General features: G+C 45.1%; 1 protein-coding gene across 2 annotated transcripts in view; it reads left to right on the top strand.

The window, feature by feature from the left end:
* HMG20A (high mobility group 20A) overlaps positions 1–17,156 on the top strand; it is an 89,835-nt gene extending 72,679 nt beyond the window's left edge. For both annotated transcript variants that reach the window (XM_075535962.1, XM_075535963.1), the window contains exons 5-10: positions 287–419; positions 2,604–2,635; positions 10,140–10,215; positions 10,908–11,123; positions 11,856–11,998; positions 14,746–17,156. In XM_075535962.1, the coding sequence (XP_075392077.1) occupies positions 287–419; positions 2,604–2,635; positions 10,140–10,215; positions 10,908–11,123; positions 11,856–11,992 (594 nt within the window). In that variant the 3' untranslated portion in view covers positions 11,993–11,998; positions 14,746–17,156. The remainder of the gene's footprint in view (positions 1–286; positions 420–2,603; positions 2,636–10,139; positions 10,216–10,907; positions 11,124–11,855; positions 11,999–14,745) is intronic.
* The last annotated feature ends 3,444 nt before the right edge of the window (positions 17,157–20,600 follow it).

Raw genomic sequence — 20,600 nt, forward strand, 5'->3', positions numbered from 1 at the left:
AGAGTAGAGCTGGGGTTCCAAGGCTAAACTTACCGGAGTGGGAAGCCTCATCCTTCTTCCACGGAGTCCTTGTGCTTTTGCACTGCCGACCCTGCAGACAGCAGCCCAGCACGCGACCAGCCCCCAGGGCACCAGAACACAATGGGTCTTCAAATTTCTCTGGAAAGATTTCATTGCCTTTCATGCAGTTTTCCATAAACTATTTGAAGTCCCTTCGTCGGTCATTGATATTTTTATCACATACTGTTTTCTATTTCTTGAAAATAATTCTACTCCCCACCCCCAGCGTTACCTTGATGAAGCCGACAAAGATAAGGAGCGGTACATGAAGGAGCTAGAACAGTATCAGAAGACTGAGGCATATAAGGTCTTCAACAGGAAAACCCAGGATCGGCAGAAAGGCAAATCTCACAGACAAGGTATCAGAACTGAATGTATTTATGTTTGTTGTGCGTAAAAGAATGTCAGAAAGTCAACTGTTCGAGTGGTAAAGCATTAAAAATCTGTTTCCGTGTTAGCTCGCATTCACTTAGAGCAGTGGTTCTCAGCCTTCCTCAGGCCGCGACCCTTTCATACAGTTCCTCGTGTTGCAGTGACACCCCCCCCCCCAACCATAACATCGTTTTCATTGTTACTTCATCACTGTCATTTTGCGACTGTTTTGAATTGGGTGACCCTGTGAAAGGGTCATTCGACCCAAAGGTTGAGGACTGCTTACTTAGAAGTGTCATCTTGGAATTCTAGTAAAATAATGTTGCTCTCGTCCTACAAATTTTAATTGGTTTCTGTATCCAATGTCACCAATTGGGCTTTAAAATGGCATATTCATTGTCTGCTCCCATTTTTCCCAATTCCCAATTTACGTTCTTTATTTTCTACTGGGCACATGTCTACTAAACTACATAGCCTTTTCCTTGCCTTGTATTGCTATGTCTGTGCTTTCCTTGGACCATGTCTGTCATCTTCCAGTGACCCTCCTTCTCATTCATTCCTTCACTCATTCATGTATGCATCCATTTCAAAAAACACTGATTGTACACTTCCTCTTGTATAAGGGTAAGCCAAAAATAATGCTTCATGAGTCAGTTCATACATAACTCAGATTTATTCCAAACACAGCATGTGTCGGCATGCCTCTGCAAACGGTGGATGGCTGCAGACAAGTTCTCTCAATAACACCCTTGTCTTAGTCTCCTTGGGGTCCCTTCAAAAAAATCTAATCGAAACGGGGCCTTCCGACGGGATCTGCTAAACAAGTTAAGGCCAAGGCCGCAGGGGCAGCTCAGGGTATGGCAGCTGAGCTTTGAGGTCCCGTCAGAGTGGTACCGGGGGAGCTGTAAGAATGTGACCTCCTCTGACTTCATAAGGAGAAAGACACACGCTCAACATCAGCCCAAGGCACATGGGTGGCCGCGAGGCAGAGCTCAGACGTACATCCACCCTCCAGCCTTCTTTATCACTCTCACCCCAACTGGTCCTTCCCACCATCTGCCCTGCTGGGGTCAGTCTCTTGTTTCAGTGGCCACCTTGAACTCAACAGACAATACTCACAATTTATGGAGTGTACTGGCGAAGCTCACAGGATCACACAATGCTTAAGGTACAGTCCTTCCTGTCAGGAGCACCTCTTAGCTGTACCAGCAGGTAGACCTCTCTCTGGCCCTTGGTTTCTCAGTCATGCTGCCCCTTGACCTCTGCCCTGGTTGGGCGAGAGTTAGGAAGCTCTTGAGTCCTGCTGACAAATACCCAAAAGACATCCCACTCTGCCTTAAGCCTCAGAACTGTCTGTCTCTAGCTCTGTGGACCAGCAAATCGAGCTCCCCTAGTCAAGTGCCTGTGGAAACTCCTGCCTGAAGGCACTTGGCTGCTGCTCTGCCTTGTGCTCTTGGTGCCGCTGCTGCTGCTTCCCTGGTGCCATAGCTGTCTCTGGATCTAATCGGTTCAGTGCTCAGGGTCCAAGGGAGGCCTTCCATTCCTGTTTTGTCTTTCTTGATGGAGTGAGTACCCCTTATTCCGGCTTCGGAAATGGCTCGTTTAATACCCAGCAAGTTTGCTGTCATTTGTAGGAATATCTTCTTTATTTATTTTCAAAGATCAAACTCCCTCCTGGGCATCCAGGGTGTGGCAGTAAACAAGGAAGACAAGATCTGTGTCTTCGTGGATCTTTCCTTTTGTTGTCACACACCTAGGAGTATGACTTCGTTCTCCTCCCTCAGGAAAACCTGCCAAGAAGCCCCATCCACAACTCACCTGTCAACTCCATAACCATCGCATCTTCTCCAAACTGGAGCACAAAACCTGCTAAAACGATCGTGTACCAGATGACCTTCAGTGTGTATTTTCTGTCCTCCATCCCACAGTATCCCCCTCATCGGGGACAACCTGTGTCTATTTCTTCTGTGCCTAATTGTATAATCGGCCTATGGGTTTCCCTTTAACACTTGCTGACCAACTGGGTAGATGATAAAGAAAAATATTATGTGTTGTGAGAGTCTGCATATACCAACAGTTTTTGTAATTTGACACATGCATGTACTTGAGTTTTGCTATTGTTTTCTTTTTTCTTACTTCTTAATCTAGTGTTCTCTTCGTTCGTATTTCAGATGCAGCGCGGCAGGCGGCTCACGATCATGAGGTAAATAGCCTGTGTGTACACATCATCTATCTGTATGTACACATACAAGGGGACTTCAAGAAGTTCAGGGGGAAAGTGGAATTACAGGAGAATGGTATTTTTCTGTGAACTTTGTAAAGCCCCCTCATACAGAGCTGTCATAATGCTGCTGTTTAAAATGTCGCTAGATTTTATTTCCTTTTATGGATGGCATAGTATTTCCTGCTCCTTCATCTCTATTAGATGAATTGCTTTAGCTCAGGAGTTCTTAGCATAGGGCAGGCCCTTCTGCCATGCATCTATGTTTAAACTGCAGTTCCTAACCCCAACCTTTCCTGTGGTCCAAGAATTTTGTTGACTTTAAATACCAAAGATAGCTGGAATTTGGAGTGAAGTGTAGGCGTGAGGCCTCACTAGAAGTTAAAACTTTTCATCATCTTAAAACCTTAGCCCTGGTGCTGTAGTGGTTACCCACTGGGCTGTGACCCGCATAATAGGCAGTTCAAACCCACCAGCAGCTCCTTGGGAGAAAGACTGGGCTCTCTGCTCCTGTAAACAGTCTGTTTGCTGTGGCCCACAGGGGGTCGCTATGAATCCGCAGAGACTCGACAGCCGTGAGTGAGAGCATTTGGATAGCATGAACTATTCAGCTGCAGGATAGCTAGAACACAAATGACAGTACCTTGGTTCTGTGCCTCTCTTCCTGTTCCCTCCCCTGTGGCCCGTATTTGTGGACTGGCCTCTTCCCTGTCATTTGATTACCCTCCATAGGTAGGATTGAGGTCTCCGTACCTGCGTGTGCCTGCTGGGTTGCCTAATTTAGCCTTAGGTGCCTGGTGGCACTGTGGGCGAGGTATGGGGCTGCTAACTACAAGAGTATTGGTTCAAACCCAGCCGCCTCCACGGGAGAAAAGATGATGTTGTTACCTTGGAAACCTTGCAGAGGCAATCCGAAGTGACTCAAAGGCAGTGAGATGATTAATATATGGTGGGAAGAAATACATAGTTTGTGGTTATTTAGGCTTTTAAGACTCCCAGTATCTCCCCATTGCTTACCAAATCATATTCAAACTCTTCCAAAATTCTTTACACCCATTTTTCTTCTCTATTGTGTATTTTTAAATGGTGACTATTCACTGCCTTCCAGCTGCCCAACCCTTATTCCCTTCATGGGACTCTCTCTCCTGCACACATGTCTTCTTCCCCCCAATTTCCTATTTCTACATCTCAAAATTCTAATCTTCCTGCAAACCTTATTTCCTCCTCCAAGCTTTCCTACTTCCCTTATTTTTTAATCATTTTATTGGGGGCTCGTACAACTCGTATCACAATCCATCCATCCATTGTGTCAAGCTCATTTGTACATTGGTTACCATCATCATTCTCACATTTTCTTTCTACTTGAGCCCTTGGTATCAGCTCATTTTCCCCCTCCCTCCCCGCTACCCCTCCCTCATGAATCCTTGATAATCTATAAATTCTTATTATTTTGTCATATCTTACACTGTCTGACGCCTGCTTCCCATTTTTACCCCTCCCAATTCTCAGTACTTCTTTATATGCACTTAGCTGACCCCGCCTGCTGTTGCAGGCTCTTTGAACACATCTAGTAGTCACCCTCCTGGCTTGGAATCTTTCCAGGGCAGGCACAGTCTACTTTCCGTCTTTGTACCCGTGCTCATACCACCATGCATGGAGAAGACAGACTTCGTAAATGGACGTATGTCTACGACTGTGCCTTTCACAGATGCATTCGCTTGCATGACAGCTTTACCTAGATTTCAACGTAAAGAGAGAAGTCAGTGAGCCACATGAAAAGTAGATTCTTCCAATAAGCAAGCTATAATACTACCTCATAAACGCCTTTTCTAATATGAATGAAGCCAGTGGGTTTGTTGTTGTACAAATTATCACTATATCTCCACTATCTTTGGGTCTCTGCTTTCTCAAATAAGGTGTAAGACGCTCCTGAATGTGTCTGTCTGTTGTTTGTTTTACCATTTGAGAGTCCCAAATCTAAATAACAGGACAGGACTGTGCTAATTGGAAGTCTGATCATCAGCTCTGTGGTTATCTATGTTTTTCTTTTACTTCTTCTTTCCTGTTCATTTATTTTTATACAAGAATCTGTCAGAGATTGGCTTGAAATAGCAATGGGAATTTGAAAAAGCAGAATTTTCTGATGTATTCTTGAATTTTCTAAATAACTTGCTCCAGGGAATCCTTTCTTCAAAATAGAAACTATTTATCTTGCGGTGGTAGTTTTCATACTTAATTTGGTATTGGTAACTTTCCATCTGAGCCACATGCTTTACTTATTGGTTCTCCATACTTAACAATTACAAAAGAGAATTTAGACCGTTACCTAAGCATTCAGTTTCTCTTTCCGGTCACATTAATTTCATCATATAGATTCTGCCAGCCAGATTATATGTGGCAATTTTAGATTCAGTATAGTTGAGATAGTTGCAGCTAGGAAAGACTTAGAAGATTTAGTTATTCATCAGAGCTACTACTGTTGATTTGAGAAATGATATTTTTTATTAAGATACATTTTTAGCACAATGTTAATTTCTGTGGTTGTAGAAAATAATGAGTCTTTGTATGATTTCCCTGTTGCAGGAGCACACGCGTGTTCAGACAAACACAATGTAAAGGGTGGTAGATGAAAAGCCAGCAATAGTTTGTCAGACGTGTCTGGTAGGCGCTGTAAATTTCTTGATTGATATGCCTACGTCTGGGAAAATCTCTCTCAGTAAGGACTTTGACCCAATTCATTGCCCTCACTTTACCAGTTTGTTTTTTATTTTACTTGGAATCATGGCTTTCCTAAACTAGGTAATTTCAAAACAATTGCAATTGAGAGAAACTGTTCTGATCATTTCTAAACATAGTTGCACATACAACAGTTTTAGTGTACTAGGCAAAACTCATGGCTTCAAGTTGATTTCAACTCCTGGCAACACTGCAGGGCAGTTTAGAACTGCCCTCTATGGTATTTCCAAGAATGTGGATCTTTCCAGAAGGAGACTGCCATGAAATGACTACTGAGTTTGAACCACCAACTTTTTAGCTCACAACAGAACGCTTAACCACTGTGTCATCAGGACTCCTATTTTAGTGTACTAGGAATCTAGGGGGTTGGGGGGAAGCCTGTTGGATTAAAGAGCAGCTCGAAGGTCCCATGGAAAAAGGAAGGAACTGATCAGGCCTTAAAGATGGCACGGGTCTTGTATTTGGTAAAATGTCTTAAGCAGAGATAAGAGTAAATGCGCATATCTTACAAAGTACCTAAAACATCATAGATTTAAAATACATCCTTACTTCCCTTTACGCACCCGGTAAGGAGTCAAATGAGAAATGTATAGTCCAGTAGTCCTAGAGTTCATCTTGGAATACTAGGACCACAGAGGTTCTCTCAACTGATCCCTCCTTCTGCCAGTGAGGAAAATTACTTGCCTAAGATGGAAAGACTTGTCTCAAACTACTCGTTGAGTTATATAGAGGCAGAAATCGCACTGAAAGCCACGCCGTCTATATCCCTGTCTAGCATTCTTGGCAGCACTTAAGATGCTATATAAAGTAGGCTAAACAATGCAGACGGTTAAAATTGGCCGGGTTGTCGGAGATGTCAGCGCAATTTGTTGCTCGTTAGACAGAAACTGGTGTGTGTATTGTAATGAAGCCTGTTGTGTTCCTTCCTGTATGCAACTTGGATTCCTAAGGCATTGTTGCCAAAGCAGGTCCTGGAGAGTGTCATGTATAGCTGAAGACACACTGGCCCAAGAGCCGTTTTGCCTAGCAGTGGGGCCCATCAGCCTGGTATGCAATTTTATGAGCACTCCCTGAAGTAAAGGGCACTTCAGATTAGCATATCACATACTATGAAATTCTGGCTGTAAGCCTAGATCACAGCAAAATATGGTCCATTCAAAATGACTGCTGTTCTATGTGAAGAGGATTCTTGCTGCTCTCAAAGCAAAAACCAGCCCACTCGACCAGGAGCAGCTAGGGCTACCCTCAGGAACCTCTCTGCACCGCACTCACGGACTAAGACAGAAACAATAATTTTGTGGCTCCTTTAATTTATGAGAAATGACACTCAGCCTGAACAAATTAGACCCTTTTGATGAAGAGGTAATCAAATCCTATGATTTTAATCCCTTGAGCAATCCTTGGAGCAGCTTAAGTGTATCCAAGCCCCCTCCCCCCAGGAGAAATCCTCTCCAGACCAAGTAATGTGTTCAGTAATGGAAGAGCGCTGATGGTTTTTATTACCCTCTTCCGCTAAGTGGAATTTCCAGTTGCCTTTCAGAGACTGAACGATTCTCTTTAATTGCTATCATGTTTCTTATGTTGCACTCTTAAGAAAGTGTACCAAGGGGCAGTGTCTTATTGCACCTGTATTGTGCTGCTTCTGCCTTTGACAGTCAGCTCGGACTACTCTAACAAAGGAGAAAAAAGAAGGGACCATCCATTAGCCAGGCTGAGGGAAGCATGGCCTGTTGCCCTTGGAAAGGGTTATTTACACCAGAGTAATAGGAGCTAAAGCATCCCTGTATGCCTATGTAAATAAGGGCTACTCTAAGCCATTTGTTGTGCTTACGTAGCTTGAGTTTTCTGTTTTCTTGCAGCAATAGAGTTAGAGCACATCGTAAACCAGCAAAGTAGCAATGTGTTTTGGGTCCCATCTGGAACCAACCTTTCTTAGAATCCCATTGAGAGCCAGTGGGAACTAGCTCAAGCTAGAGCGCTGTATTGCTCTGGGGCCCTTTTGTTTTTGTGGGAGGAGAATGATAAGGTAAATATTCAATGGGCAGCTAATTCCTCAGGTAAGCAAAGGTATGCATAGCGTACCATCTTAACTTGGTCAGATACTTAACTTGAGGTTGGAATGTGGTCTGGTCAGATGTACATTGGTGGCCCCAAGAAGTTTTCCCTTGTTCATTATTCATTATTTCCCTCAAATGATTTTAAAGGGGCCCAAGCCAGGCCCTTGCAGGACTGGACCCCGCAGGTGAAGCCGAAGGTGTGGCTTTGGGTGTCAACTCTGCAGGTTGGTCCAGCAGGTAGGCAGGGCTTCCTCTGCTCCCTCCCTGCGCCTGCAGCCTGTGCTGTGCTGTCGCCCTGCTGTCACCGCCGCCTCCAGCCCGCCAGCAGCAGGGGCAGCAAGAGTGATGAGGACACCTTGAAGCAGGTTCCCAAAAGGCTATAATTTATTTACACAGCTTCGAAATTTCACAGCCTACATGGTGGACCTGAGGCAACACATTCCCGTGTCGTGGTTTTTCCAACCTCAGACGCAACCCCAGCCCCTTAACCAGGCAGACACCAGGAGGAAAACAGGAACTTGGCTGACAGAATTCTCTCATAGGTTGTTAATCACGTGGTGACAAGAGTAGTAAAATCACATTCTTTCTGTCTTAAACATATTTTGTTGTTGTTGTGTTATTGTTTTGTTTTTCCTGCCCTCTAGTTAGTGACTTAAGGAGCCTTGGTGGTGTAGTGGTTACAAGTTCGGCTGCAATCTGTGTGGTCACCAGTTCGAAACCACCAGCAGCTCTGTGGGAGAAAGACTGGGCTTTCTACTCCCATAAACAGTTATAGTCTCGGAAACCCACAGGAGTCCAGCAGTGTGTTAGTGACTTAACCTTCCTCTCCCTTCCTAAAAACGTTTCTATAAGAGTCATGTTTAGGTTTGGGTTTTGTTTTTTAAACAGTTCTTCATGTTAGAGGTTTTGACGTCTTCACATTCCACTAGCTATTTCTTCAGTACCCATTCCCCACTGTTCTAACATCTTAAATTATGCCAGATTTCAAATGCTATGCCAACAAGCTTATACTTTGTGTTGGTTGTACTTTCAACCTCACATTCATCGTAAAGATGACAGCCAACGCATTTGGAAAATATTGACGTTATTCTTAAAAGTCATTGTGCAATATATTTTTAGTGGGTTTTGCGAGACAATTTTTAATAACTTGTTAATTAATTTTTGGCTTTGTTTTCTTCTGTCTCACATAATCCCACCTTTCATTTTCAGAGATTGGTTATTTTCTGGCATTTGCTCAGTTTGTTGTTTGTTTGCGTAGTTGTGTGTTCATTTTTCCTGTGTTTAAAGAAAATCTTAAAACAGCCCAAGTATAGGCCATCCATGGCAAATAAAAGTATCGGCAGAATACTATTATCACTGCTCAGAGCTGGCAAATACTTGCTTAAAATTCTTATTGTCCACTCTACAAATTTACATCGACTAGTCAGAGAGCATATGCATGACCAAGAGATGTAACTAAATACAAACCTCAGAAACGCCCTTTCTCCATTCCCACTGCATCTGTTTTCAGATCTGTTGACGACTCATAACACACAACTAAGAAATGGCTTTCAAATTCTCCATTAGGGAAACGTGTGTGAGTTTGTTTTGTTTTCCCGACAGTTTTATTGACACATAATTTACATATCATACAATTAGTGTGGGGTTTTCCCCCATCATTTTGGGGGGCCTCATACAGCTCTTATCACAATCCACACATCCATTCATTGTGTGGAGCACATTTGTACATTTGTTGCCGTCGTCATCATTTTTGAAACATTTTCTTTCTACTTGAGTCTTAGGTATTCAGCCTTGCATTTTTCCCCTCACACCCTCCCTCCCGCCCTCCCTCACAAACTCTTGATAATTTATAAGTTATTATTATTTTTTCATGTCTTACACTGACCGATGTTTCCCTTCACCCACTTTTCTGTTGTCTGTTCCCCCCGGGAAAGGGCTATATGTAGACCATTGTGATCAGTTCCCCTTTTCTCCCCCCACCTTCCCCTAACCCCCCTGGTATCGCTGCTCTCATTGGTCCTAAGGGGTTTATATGTCCTGGATTCTCTGTGTTTACAGCTCTGTCTGTACCAGTGTACATCCTCTGGTCTGGCCGAATTTGTAAGGTAGAATTGGGGTCATGATAGTGGGCGAGGGGGGCATTAGAAGAACTAGAGGAAAGTTGTATGTTTCAACGGTGCTACACTGCACCCTGCCTGGCTCATCTCTTCCTTGTGACCCTTCTGTAAGGGGATGTCCAATTGTCTACAGATGGGCTTTGGCTCTCCACTCTGCACTCCCCCTCATTCACATGCAATACAATTGTTTTTTAAGGTTTCGCATTGCATAGCACTGAATGTTGAACCTGTTTGAATTCATCTAGAAGTTCCATTCCAGTGGGAAGGTGAATACATTTCCTTTGCAGCCTCGCCTGGACAGACAGATTCCTGCTCACCCTGCTCTTTCTCAAGGAAAGCCTTCGCCATTGTACTTTGCAGCATTTAATTTTGCTTCTGCCTAAGAATGAACTATTCTGAAAAGCCGGTGACATTGGTTGCCTAACTCAAAGAACGTAATCAGCGTCACTAAGTTACACATGTAGAAGTGTCTGGGTTGTCTGGGTTTCTCCATGTATATTTTCATCAACAGCGGCAAATAGATCAAATGTTGGGGGAGAGAAAAGAATGACCTGTTCTTTTGCTTTTGCTTCACAGAAAGAAGCCGAGGCAAAGGAACGGTCTGTTTTTGACATCCCGATATTTACAGAGGAATTCCTGAACCATAGCAAAGGTGATTCCTGACGATCTTTTTGTCTTGCTCGGGTTGGGGCCGGGGGGTTGAGTTTTGTGATTGTTCAAAGGTGCTGATAGTGCTAGGCCTCCTTAGAATGTGTCTGCAAGACTCACTGCTTCTCTTTCCCCTCTGGATTACAGACCCCTGGAGGAAGGCTAGACCAGTACTCTCAACTCTTTTGGTCTCAGAACCAAAAGGAATCAATGTAAATCATTCATTCAGTTGTTTCCAAATTCTTAACAAGTGAACACATCCATGGAAGTCCAAAAGTTAAAATAAGTTAGAGCAAAGCTCATCCCACTGCAGTGATGATGGGGACCCCCAGCTGTACTTGGTCCTTCTCCTGGGATCCCTCTTCGAAGCCCCTCAGGCTTCTCAATGCGCAGCTTTAAAAAGCAAAAACAAACAAACAGTTCTGTTCTAATACGTTAGGGGATTGCAACTGTTTCTTACAATCTTATATATAGAATATGAACAACTTTAGGAAATTAAAAAAGCTCAGGGGAGCCGGGCATTTCGTTGCTGGAATTGCTATGGAATGCCATAATGAGAGAAGGCAGCCCAGGCCGGGCAGCTAAACGCATTCCAATTAGAGGCAGCTGAGCAGAACTTCCGCGCAAGAGTCGCTGGGGCTCCGCAGAGACGCCTTCTAAGTGCTCTGTGTGTTCTGTGGCGGCGGTGGCGCTCAGCCCGGGAGGCCGAGCTCCGCCAGCTTCGCAAGTCCAACATGGAGTTCGAGGAGAGGAACGCAGCCCTGCAGAAGCACGTGGAGAGCATGCGCACAGCCGTGGAGAAGCTGGAGGTGGATGTCATCCAGGAGCGGAGCCGCAACACCGTCCTCCAGCAGCACTTGGAGAGCCTGCGGCAGGTGTTGACCAGCAGCTTTGCCGGCATGCCCTTGCCAGGTGATGATGGCGGGGGCGGGCCGCGGGGCCAGCCTGGGAGTGAATGCTGTGTGTGATGATAACTGGTGTGGGGAGACTACAATATCCCTCAAGAGGAAAACCATTCAAACACGCTTTTTACATTTTTATGTCAGAGTTTTCCAAATTGGTTAAAATCTTGCAGAGTTTTAGAGTGTCTAGTCATTTATGTTTCCCCCATTGATATTTCAATATACTATCTTCCACTGATATTCAGAACAATGGAAACTGAGTATAAATCCTGCATAGAGCACTTGCTCTCACGTCAGTATATTAGCTGGCTCTGTGTTTGTTTGTTTTTTGTTTTTGTTTTTTGTCAGAAGGTAGAGAACAGAAACTAGTACAGGGGAACTTCAAAAAAAGCCCATGATCTCTTCATCCCACTTTTCCTTGCGCTTTGTGAAGCCCCTCTCATTTGTTATGTATGCTTTCCTCTCTTTGGCTAATCCCAGCAGAAGACCGAGACTCTCTGACCTGTATTTATTACATGTAGCTGCCCTTCTACATTGTGTAACAACGACAGAGCCAGCCTCTACATCGAGAGTCTATGGAGTACTTTCTCTGCAGTCTAAAAGACTCCCTTCTAAGAATATCATCCCTTTTTGTCGAACAGACCACGTGAGAGTCTCAATTTCTGCTGCTGTGAACTCGCTTAACTATTTCTTAGTTGGACTGAATGGTGACTACTTTCTTACTCGGTTTATGTCCTTTCAGGAAGTGGAGAAACACCTACAGTGGACACCATTGATTCATACATGAACAGACTGCACAGCATCATTCTAGCTAATCCTCAAGATAATGAGCGCTTCGTAGCTACAGTTCGGGAGGTGGTGAACAGGCTTGATCGTTAGGGAATGGTGAGTGTTCACTGGCTAATATCTTGGAATCACAGTGTAAAAAGGAGAATCACAACAGATTTTTTTTAATTTATTTTTGCTTGATTTATCATAATTTAATGGAAGACTTTTGGAGCGTGACTTTTGTGGTTAAACCTGGGCTTGGGCTTTGTCGTTTATCAGATGAATTTGTGGATATTGACTTTCCAGAGAATTTTAAGCAGTGAATGAAGAGAGCCTAGAGCAGTGGTTCTCCATCTTCCGAATGCTGCGACCCTTTCATACAGCTCCTCATGTGGTGATGGCCCCCTACCATAACATTATTTTTGTTGCTACTTCATAACTCTAATTTTGAATTGGGCAACCTCTGTGAGAGAGTCATTCTACCCACCAAAGGGGTCACAACCCACAAGCTGAGAACCACTGGCTTAGAGGAAAGCACCCAAAAGTAGTACCTAGCATAAAATAGGTGTCACTTCACTGTTAACCTTCATTTTCCCTGGAAAATATTATTCATTTAAAACCAATAGATAATTTGGATGAGAAGTTTTTCATTCACCATTCCATATCAGAACAACTGTTATAGGTTAAATGTTAATGTGAACTAGCTTTGGAGTATAACTAACCTTACAAGTAATGTCCTGGTTTAATAGATTAACAGCTAACCAAATTCTGAATAACTAAGAGAGTAAAGGAAATTAAATTTTTAAAGTAGTATACCCAACAAAGGATGGATAGTATGTGTTACATCCTTCCACAGGAGAAAAAGTACATTTCCAAAAGGAATCTGCCAGTGTATTACTAACTAATGATACTTACCAGGTATCATTTATCATTTCTGAAATGAAAATGCTCTTTTTTTCACTCAAATCATAGCGATGGGATACCTTTTAGTATGCCTCCCACAGATTGGTAGCTTGGTAGCCTCTTGGGGGCTGGTGAGTAGACATCAGCATGTTTGGACTCAGAGAGCTGTGAGGTAGAATAAAGGACATCCAGGACTCTGTCCAACGAGACAGCATCTGCTCACAGAGACAAGGGCAGAAGTCTTCATCCCTTTACGTCATGTTCTTGGACAACCATTCCTTATCCTCCTGCCTCCACGTGCTCTGCTGGGGAAAGGCTTACTGCCCTTCTCGTGAGTAGCCAGATGGAACGGGCTGTACTTCTAAGAGAGGGCTAGACTCCCTGCAGAGTAAAGAAGTGGCATGACTGCCGCTGTGGATGAAGAGAACAGCTTATAAATCCAGGCCTGGGATTTTCAAGAGCTCATCATCCTTCTCATTTTCACACGGTGCCTTCAGTTAGCACTCTTGTCGACTTGAAAAAAGAGAGCTGGGAGAAACCGCGTGGAAGACTGTGAAAGAACACAGTAATTGATAAGATGGTGTCTGCTCACATAGGTATAGGGCAGTTTTTGCAAATGTGGAGCCAAAAGTGGGTTTCTGTTTGGATTGTTTTGCCAATAAGGCTGTCCTAAAGCTTGGCTTGTTCCAAAGATATAGATGACGCTATCGCTTTTTCTCTGTCTCTCAGAAAATCTAGAATGTCACCGTTAACCTTTAAATATTTTGCCCTGGACAAAATCATACCTGAGATGCATAGTTATATTACTACAGAGTCCTACATTCTGCCTATGCAAACATGACTAAGAATAGATAGTTCCCCATCCCCCCCGAATTGCCAAAATGAAACAATGGCAAAGACTGATTAACCCTGGCTTGGCCTCATCGTATAAGTACGTGCAGACTGTGAGACCTGGCGTCCCCAGCACTCACGGTGGAATTAAGTGTGCTGACATGAGCTGGGCAAAAGATTCGTCCACTGTCAGGGGCCAGTGAGTGAAGGGGAAGCTAACGGTGTACAAATTTTAGAGCATATTAGACTGACAAGGCACCACTAGAAACACTGCGTTTTACATATGAAGGACCTGAATCCCAAAAAGGTAAAGTATCTTGCTTAAAAATACCCAAATAGAAGAGATCAGAGTCCAGGATGAGAGCAGGGGTTCAAAAACATTGCTGCAGGAGGCGAAAGAGAGCACTCCCTGAAACTTGTTGGAATAAAGCATTCGGCTAAGCAGAAGTAGAGAGAAATATCATAGTTCAGGAATTACCATGCTCTGGGTAACCTCTTTTAAAATGACTTTTCTAGCTAGCCAATAGAAGACTTAGCTCAGCCGTCATCTTTCTTTGTGGCGTTGGGAGGAAGGAAGGGGGGTTGAGACGGGAGAGAAGACCACATCACTATCAGAGACTATCAGAGCCCATGTATCGCTCGCTTTCTGAGGGACACAATGATACGTTGTTGACTGCTGGAAGATTGAAAAGGAATTTTTTTTTTTTGAAAAGGAATTTTTCTTATGTGGTATTTTTATCAGTGTGACAGAACTTGGGGCTTGGCTTCACGCAATACGTTCCTGTACAGGGTGAAAATCGTATTTGATTGTCCATACACTCTTTGAACTAAAATAGAGCCCAGTACTAATTCTCCATCATCAGACTCTCCCAAGGTAGCTGCTTTTCTGTGTTCACCTGACAGCTTTCCTCCCTCCTGTTGTTGCTGGATGGGGCTGGGCCATGTTTCTCATTGAAATGTTCTCACAGCAAGGTTGGCTGCTCCCGCTGTGGGCGCTTCAGTTTCCACTCACCTGCTCCTCATTTAACCTTTATGAGTTAGAACAATGCTCCCCTGGCCCCCCAACTCTGCATCCTAACCCTACTGAGTAGTGCTTGTCATTTTTGTTTTTGTGTTGTTTGATTCTACAGGTATTCGAGCTTCCGGATGTTCTCTAAGTCATTTTACTTGTGAGGAATGTGAAGCCATCGATGGAAATCGGGACTACATGGGGGCTGGAAGGAAGTCCAGATCAACTTTCCTTGGGAAGGAATTGTCAGTGCGTTAAATGCGTTCACCTCAGGAAGCCGTGCAGGGAGCAGTCAAAAGAACTTATGTGGGAACTTCCTGTGGAACTGCCCTGTGTGAAGCTTCGAAAGTGTACAGCCACTCTCCTGTTTCCAGTTTCTTGTGGTCTCCATTTCCACTCAGGTGGATTTGCATATATTCTGCAGGCTTGGTGACCCTGAGACTGGTGTCTTCTGCAGCAGGAAGGAAGACTTCCCATTGTCCTGCTCCAGATTGGACCCTTTATCAGTGGAGCAGCTCCAGTTTTCTTACCTAGCTGTCACTTCTTTGTAAATGCCTTTGGGGTTATTTTTTGCTTCCCTCCACTCCTACCAAGCTAGACATCTCCATTTCCTGACCTCTGGGCTCTGTTCCTCAGCAGGGCTCAGAAGGAGTGTTCCTCTCATTGGACAGGCTCAGTCTTCTCCCATCATCGCCCTGCTGTGACTCCAAAGAAAGAGCCTTCGTGTTGACAGTGCCCTGTGGAGCCATGCTGTGTCTCCTAGCCCACACAGTGCTCTGTGGATGCCAGCCCTCACTGAGGCTTTGTGACTGCTGCCCTGGAGGAGAATGCTCCTTCCTCCCTCCACAGTGCTGCCCGCTGTTCTGGAAGCATTGCTCCGGGGCTGGGGGTGGGGAGGGGACACACACACACACACACACACACACACACACACACGTTGTCCTAGCCCCAGTAAGACTCTTCTGCTCCCATCTGCTGACAAAGTCTTGTGGGGCATTTTTTTGTTGAGGAAAAGCTCATTGGTAAACAGAGGAGAAAGGGAAAGAGTAGCTTCTCATTTGGTATTGGGAAAACATCCAAGTTTATCATGGCTGATACAGGGAGCCCTTGTCTTTGCACCGATTCGTGGATTTAGATAGGTGGAAACGTTATCCAACGTGGTCTCTTGAGCTAGCCCAAGCTGATAAAAAGGGCACAGAGGAATTCTCATGGGTTTTTTTAGCCACTGAATTTGTGCAAAAAGAACAGGCGTCCTTTACTTCTCTCTCCTTCTGAGCAAAGGATTTTTGGTTTTGGTTTTGAGCAGTGAAAGGAGGGAGAGAGTCATGAGTCACACGCACCTCAGGACCTTTTTGTCTTTGGCAGATCTGGAGCGCAAGGCTGTAGGTTGCAGCTGAGCTCTTTGGAACCGAAGCAGAGTGTGCCGAGCCCATTGGCCAGGCGCCAGGCCACAAGCCAGGTTGGAAGCCAGAGACCTTGTCACATTGATGTACCACCTTGCCTTTCAGCTTCTCCTAGTCTCCTTCCATCTTTGCCTAAAGGAAAATGACAGCGCTTATTTTAATGTCACATGAGCACACATCCCATTGCCGTGTGCTGTGTCCGTCCTACAAATCGCCACTCGGCAATGAGCCCTCTCTGTCATTGCCCGACACCTAGACAGCTTGCCTGTCCTCTGCAACCTCTTGCAGTTCCTTTTCTCCCCTGTCGTTCCTTCCACTTCTTCCAGGCTCTGCCTGCTGAGGCCACACTAGAACTCAGTGTCTCCGGCAGAAGGACAAGACAAGCTGCCCCAGAAGTGTGTGTCCGTCTTCCTCCTAAGATCTCAGTTACGTCTTTGTGCCGCATTTCCTACAGCTGTCTTGGCAGTGTTGTTGTCACCAGGAAAGGCTGTGACTTGGTCCAAAGATCATCATTCTCTTGACTCTAGATAGCACCCCTTGACGATGACTTAAAACGTGGGCATAGTCAGGCTACAAGAGATTTCGGGAGACCCTGCCATCTTGAAACCCTTTCCAGAAAGTCAGCCGCCTCTTGGGAAATGCTGGCTTTTCTCGTAGCTACCTACCTGCACCACTGGAGGCTGGGGTTTCAGCGGCCACAAAACTATCAGGTTCTGCCCAGCACCTGTTCTCTGTGCTCAACAAGGAGGGGGTCAGTTAGGCTCCCAGCCAGCCCACACTACCGAGCCCATTTTCCCCAGTCACCCTATAGATAAACTGTCCTCCCTGAGAAGCCTGGGTCTGCACTGCAGTGCTCTTTGCAAGAAATGTGGTGTTGCCTGTTCAGTGTTACGGAGTTCCTTTGTTAGAATTGCTACCAAGGACACCACGGAGTGCTGAGAGGGGGACAAGGTGTTTTATTTCTGAAAAGGTAAATTTTAGGAGAAAAAAAAATTGTGTACATGTGTTGGGAACTGTTGAAATGCCAAGTTTTTTCTGTACAAGTGTTTTGTAATTAAAAACTTAGATTTTCGTTGTTTTTTAAGACATTGAATATGCTTGCTTGACATTTGCCTCATTAAAACTTTCTATGTTGAATCTAGCTGGCTTGTTTTTAAAATAACCTTTCATTATGCTTTCAGTGAAAGTTTACGTAGCAGTCAGGCTCCCCTTGAACAAGTTCCATTCAGAGTTGTGTGCCATTGGCTACAGTTTTCACAGCCGTCCTTCTCGGGATTGCCCTTCTGTTTCTGCTGTTCTAGCATCTTGTCCCCCTCTGTACCTTCCCGTCCCCGTCCTTACTTCTTGGTAAGTAAACATTGACCCCTTGGTCTCATGCAGTTCATTGTATCAGGGAGCGCACTACTCATGGGTGATACTGTTTATTTACATAAGCCATGTGATTATCTGGCTGAAAAGTGACCTGCAGAAATAACTAATTTCAAGTGTAAATTATCTTAGGGCACTCGGCTCTGGCTCCTCTAGTCCAGAGGTTCTCAACCTGCCTCATGCCGCTACCCTTTAATACAGTTCCTCATGTGGTGGTGACCCCCGCCCCCAACCATAACATTATGTTTGGTGCTACTTCATAATTGTAATTTTGTTACTGTTCTGAATCGGGCAACCCCTGTGAAAGGGTCCTTCGACCCCCCAAAGGGGTTGCAACCCACAGGTTGAGAACTCACTGCTCTAGTCTCTGCCGATCCAGTAAGGCTGGCCTTTTTTAGGAATCTAAGTTTTGTTCTATATTTTTCACCCATCCTGTGCAGGGATTTCCATTGTGTACACACCCTGGGTAGAATGGTCAGTGGTGAGAGCTAGGCACCATCTAGTTCATCTGATCTCAGGTGAGAGAAGGTTATGTGGTTCATGTGAGCTACTAGGCCTGGGGACTCACTTGGTTTAATTTTACTTGCATTGTGATAGGGGGTGGGGGGCGGGCTTGTAAAGAATTCTACCTCTGTCGTTTTGCCTTAAAAACTTTGTCAACTCTACATTAATCATCAAGTCTTTTTGCTTTTCAAACAGTAATACATTCATTTTACTAATTGCTTATTCAGAATGGGTCTTAACCTGTTTCAGAAATCTATTCTTTTCATGTATGTTATAATAATACAGTGAGTTGTAATTCATTTTAAGATGGCAGTAGTAGTCTTGGTTGCTTTGAAAGTCAGTGACTACAGTCCCTTTGATGAGAGATCTTTTGGCAGCAAAGAGAAATTGTGCTTAAATATTTGTTTTCCAAGTAACCACTGTGTAACGAATCAGAATCCTGTTGGAAGGAAAGCTGCCACCTATTTCCGCATGCCTTCAACATCCTAAGGGCACGGCCATCTAGCTCCCATAGCCGTGTTTTCCAAGTAGCCCGTGTGTAACACTGAGCAAGCGTTGCCTCAGGTCAACCCCAGCTTCCTCTTCAGACGTAACGCATGCCTCAGCTCTCCTACACTGCTGTCAGAGGATAGGACTGGACGGCGGAATTGAGCGTGCTCTGTGGGAGAGGAAGTGCCCGCTAATGAGTGCCAGGAGTGACTGTGGGCCTTCAGGTATGCTTAAGTCTGATGCATTTAACAGACACCCGAAGTAGCAACAACTCCACCAAGAAGAGTCTCTTTCGTGCAAAAACCTTCAGCAGGGAGACGCCTCCAGACTCACAGGGAGGCTCTGGGCTGCACTGGAACAGGGTTCCTTTCTCAAGGTCACCTTGTGGTCTAAAATAGCCACTTGACAATCAGCGATCACTTTGAAATTCCTGGCAGCCTGAAGAAGAAACGAGGGCAGAGTCAGAACGACAGCCTCTGAGCTGGCTCGCCTCACTGCAGGCCCTCCTGGCACTCACACTCGGCTCTTCCACACGCGTCTCACTGGCTAGAGCTCAGTCACACGCCACCGCTTCTCTTAAGGGAGGCTGAGAAATGTCACCTCTGAATGGGCATTCCCCCACCACCCCCAACAGTGTACAGGTTTGAATAAAGAGCAAGGAGAGAATGGACACAGTACGCAGCTCACAGTTCCTCTCCGGCTGCCTGTGTGCCACGCCATGTGTGCACAAAGCTAACTCTGCTATCGCAGGGAACAGTACACAGCCACTTGCCTTTACGGTGGGCTGTTAACCACAAGGTCGGCAGTTTGAGCCCACCAGCTGTTCCTCAGGACCAAGATGAAGCTTTCCGTTTCTGGAACGACGGACAGCCTTGTATACCCACCAAGGCAGTTCTGCCCACCCTGCAGGGTCACCGTGAGTTGACTTCATGACAGTGAGTCGGGGATGTTTTTTCTTTTCCCTTTGCTTCCTGACCCTCTCGAGACTGACTATGTGCTTCATGGGCACTGTTTTGGTTTTTTGTTCATTTGTTTGTTTGTTTTTCTCATTTTGTTCTGTTTTTCCCCAAACACCAGAAAGCTGAAAATTAACTTTAGGCATTTCCTGCTCCCACCTTACTCCTGGACAGCTGGTGGCCAGGCTCGTTGGGTACAAATCAGCATAAACAGGTGGCTAACATTTCCTCTGGTTGTTTGTTCCCTTTCCCTAACTGCGTGGCATCTGCTGGATTCACACAATACCGGGACGATCTTTCCCGAAGGGTAGGGAAACTGAAGTGCTGCGTGGAGGAAAAGCTCAGAGCTACTTCCTGCCCTCTGAAATAACTTCCTGCCTTAGACCTGAGCATTCCAGCCAGGGGCTTTCTCTTTGTTCTATTTGCATCTCGACACATAGCCTGCACTTAGGTTATGAACTTCACCATATCGATGGCAGTAAACTCCAGCTCAGGGGCCAACTCATCAAAGAGATCTGGACCAGGCGTCAGAAAAATCAGGTGAGAATATTCCTGTGCATCTACTCCAGATAAAGCCGTCATGGGAATGTGGGTCTCCAGAAAGACACTTTGGTCAGGGGTAGAATGCAAATTCTCTTCGCCTATAATGAAAGGCCAAAAGCAAAAGGATCTGAGGGGATAGGAGTAGCATTTGGGAAATTCAGAGCAAGACCAGTGCAAGCTTCACGGATAGAAGGATGTTTGTCAGCCACCTCCAACATAGGCTCCATGGACAGATGCCGTAGGTCGACGGTGCTCTCTGCCCTCAGTCTTACACCCTCCATTTAACACTTCAGGACCAGAGTTCTTTCTCATCGGTTCCTGTGGTCTCTTCATTTTACTCAACACAGCCTGTATTGGGGACAACAAAAGTGTCCGACAGTTTCCATCCTCCAGTTTACAACAATTGTTAGTGGAACAGACATCTCCATACACACGAGCCATTCACATAAATGGTTCGATCCACAAGTCTGCGTGTCCCAGGAGTTGATACCCCGTCGCCTTTGGGCCTGGTCCTCCTCACACTGCCCCAGTATTTGTTTCTGAGTAGAACTCTGCTCCACAGGGCTGTCGGTGGCTGGGTTTCTGTGGATTGCCTGGCCTGTGTTCTGTATCACCCTCTATGAGATTTGAACCTGTCCATTCATGAGCATGGGCTTAACCATTTGCACAACCCAGAAATTTCAAAGAGTCTTACGATGGGTAGGTCATTTTTA

This window comes from Tenrec ecaudatus, chromosome 17 (assembly GCF_050624435.1).
Source record: "Tenrec ecaudatus isolate mTenEca1 chromosome 17, mTenEca1.hap1, whole genome shotgun sequence".
Classification (NCBI taxonomy): Eukaryota; Metazoa; Chordata; class Mammalia; order Afrosoricida; family Tenrecidae; genus Tenrec; species Tenrec ecaudatus.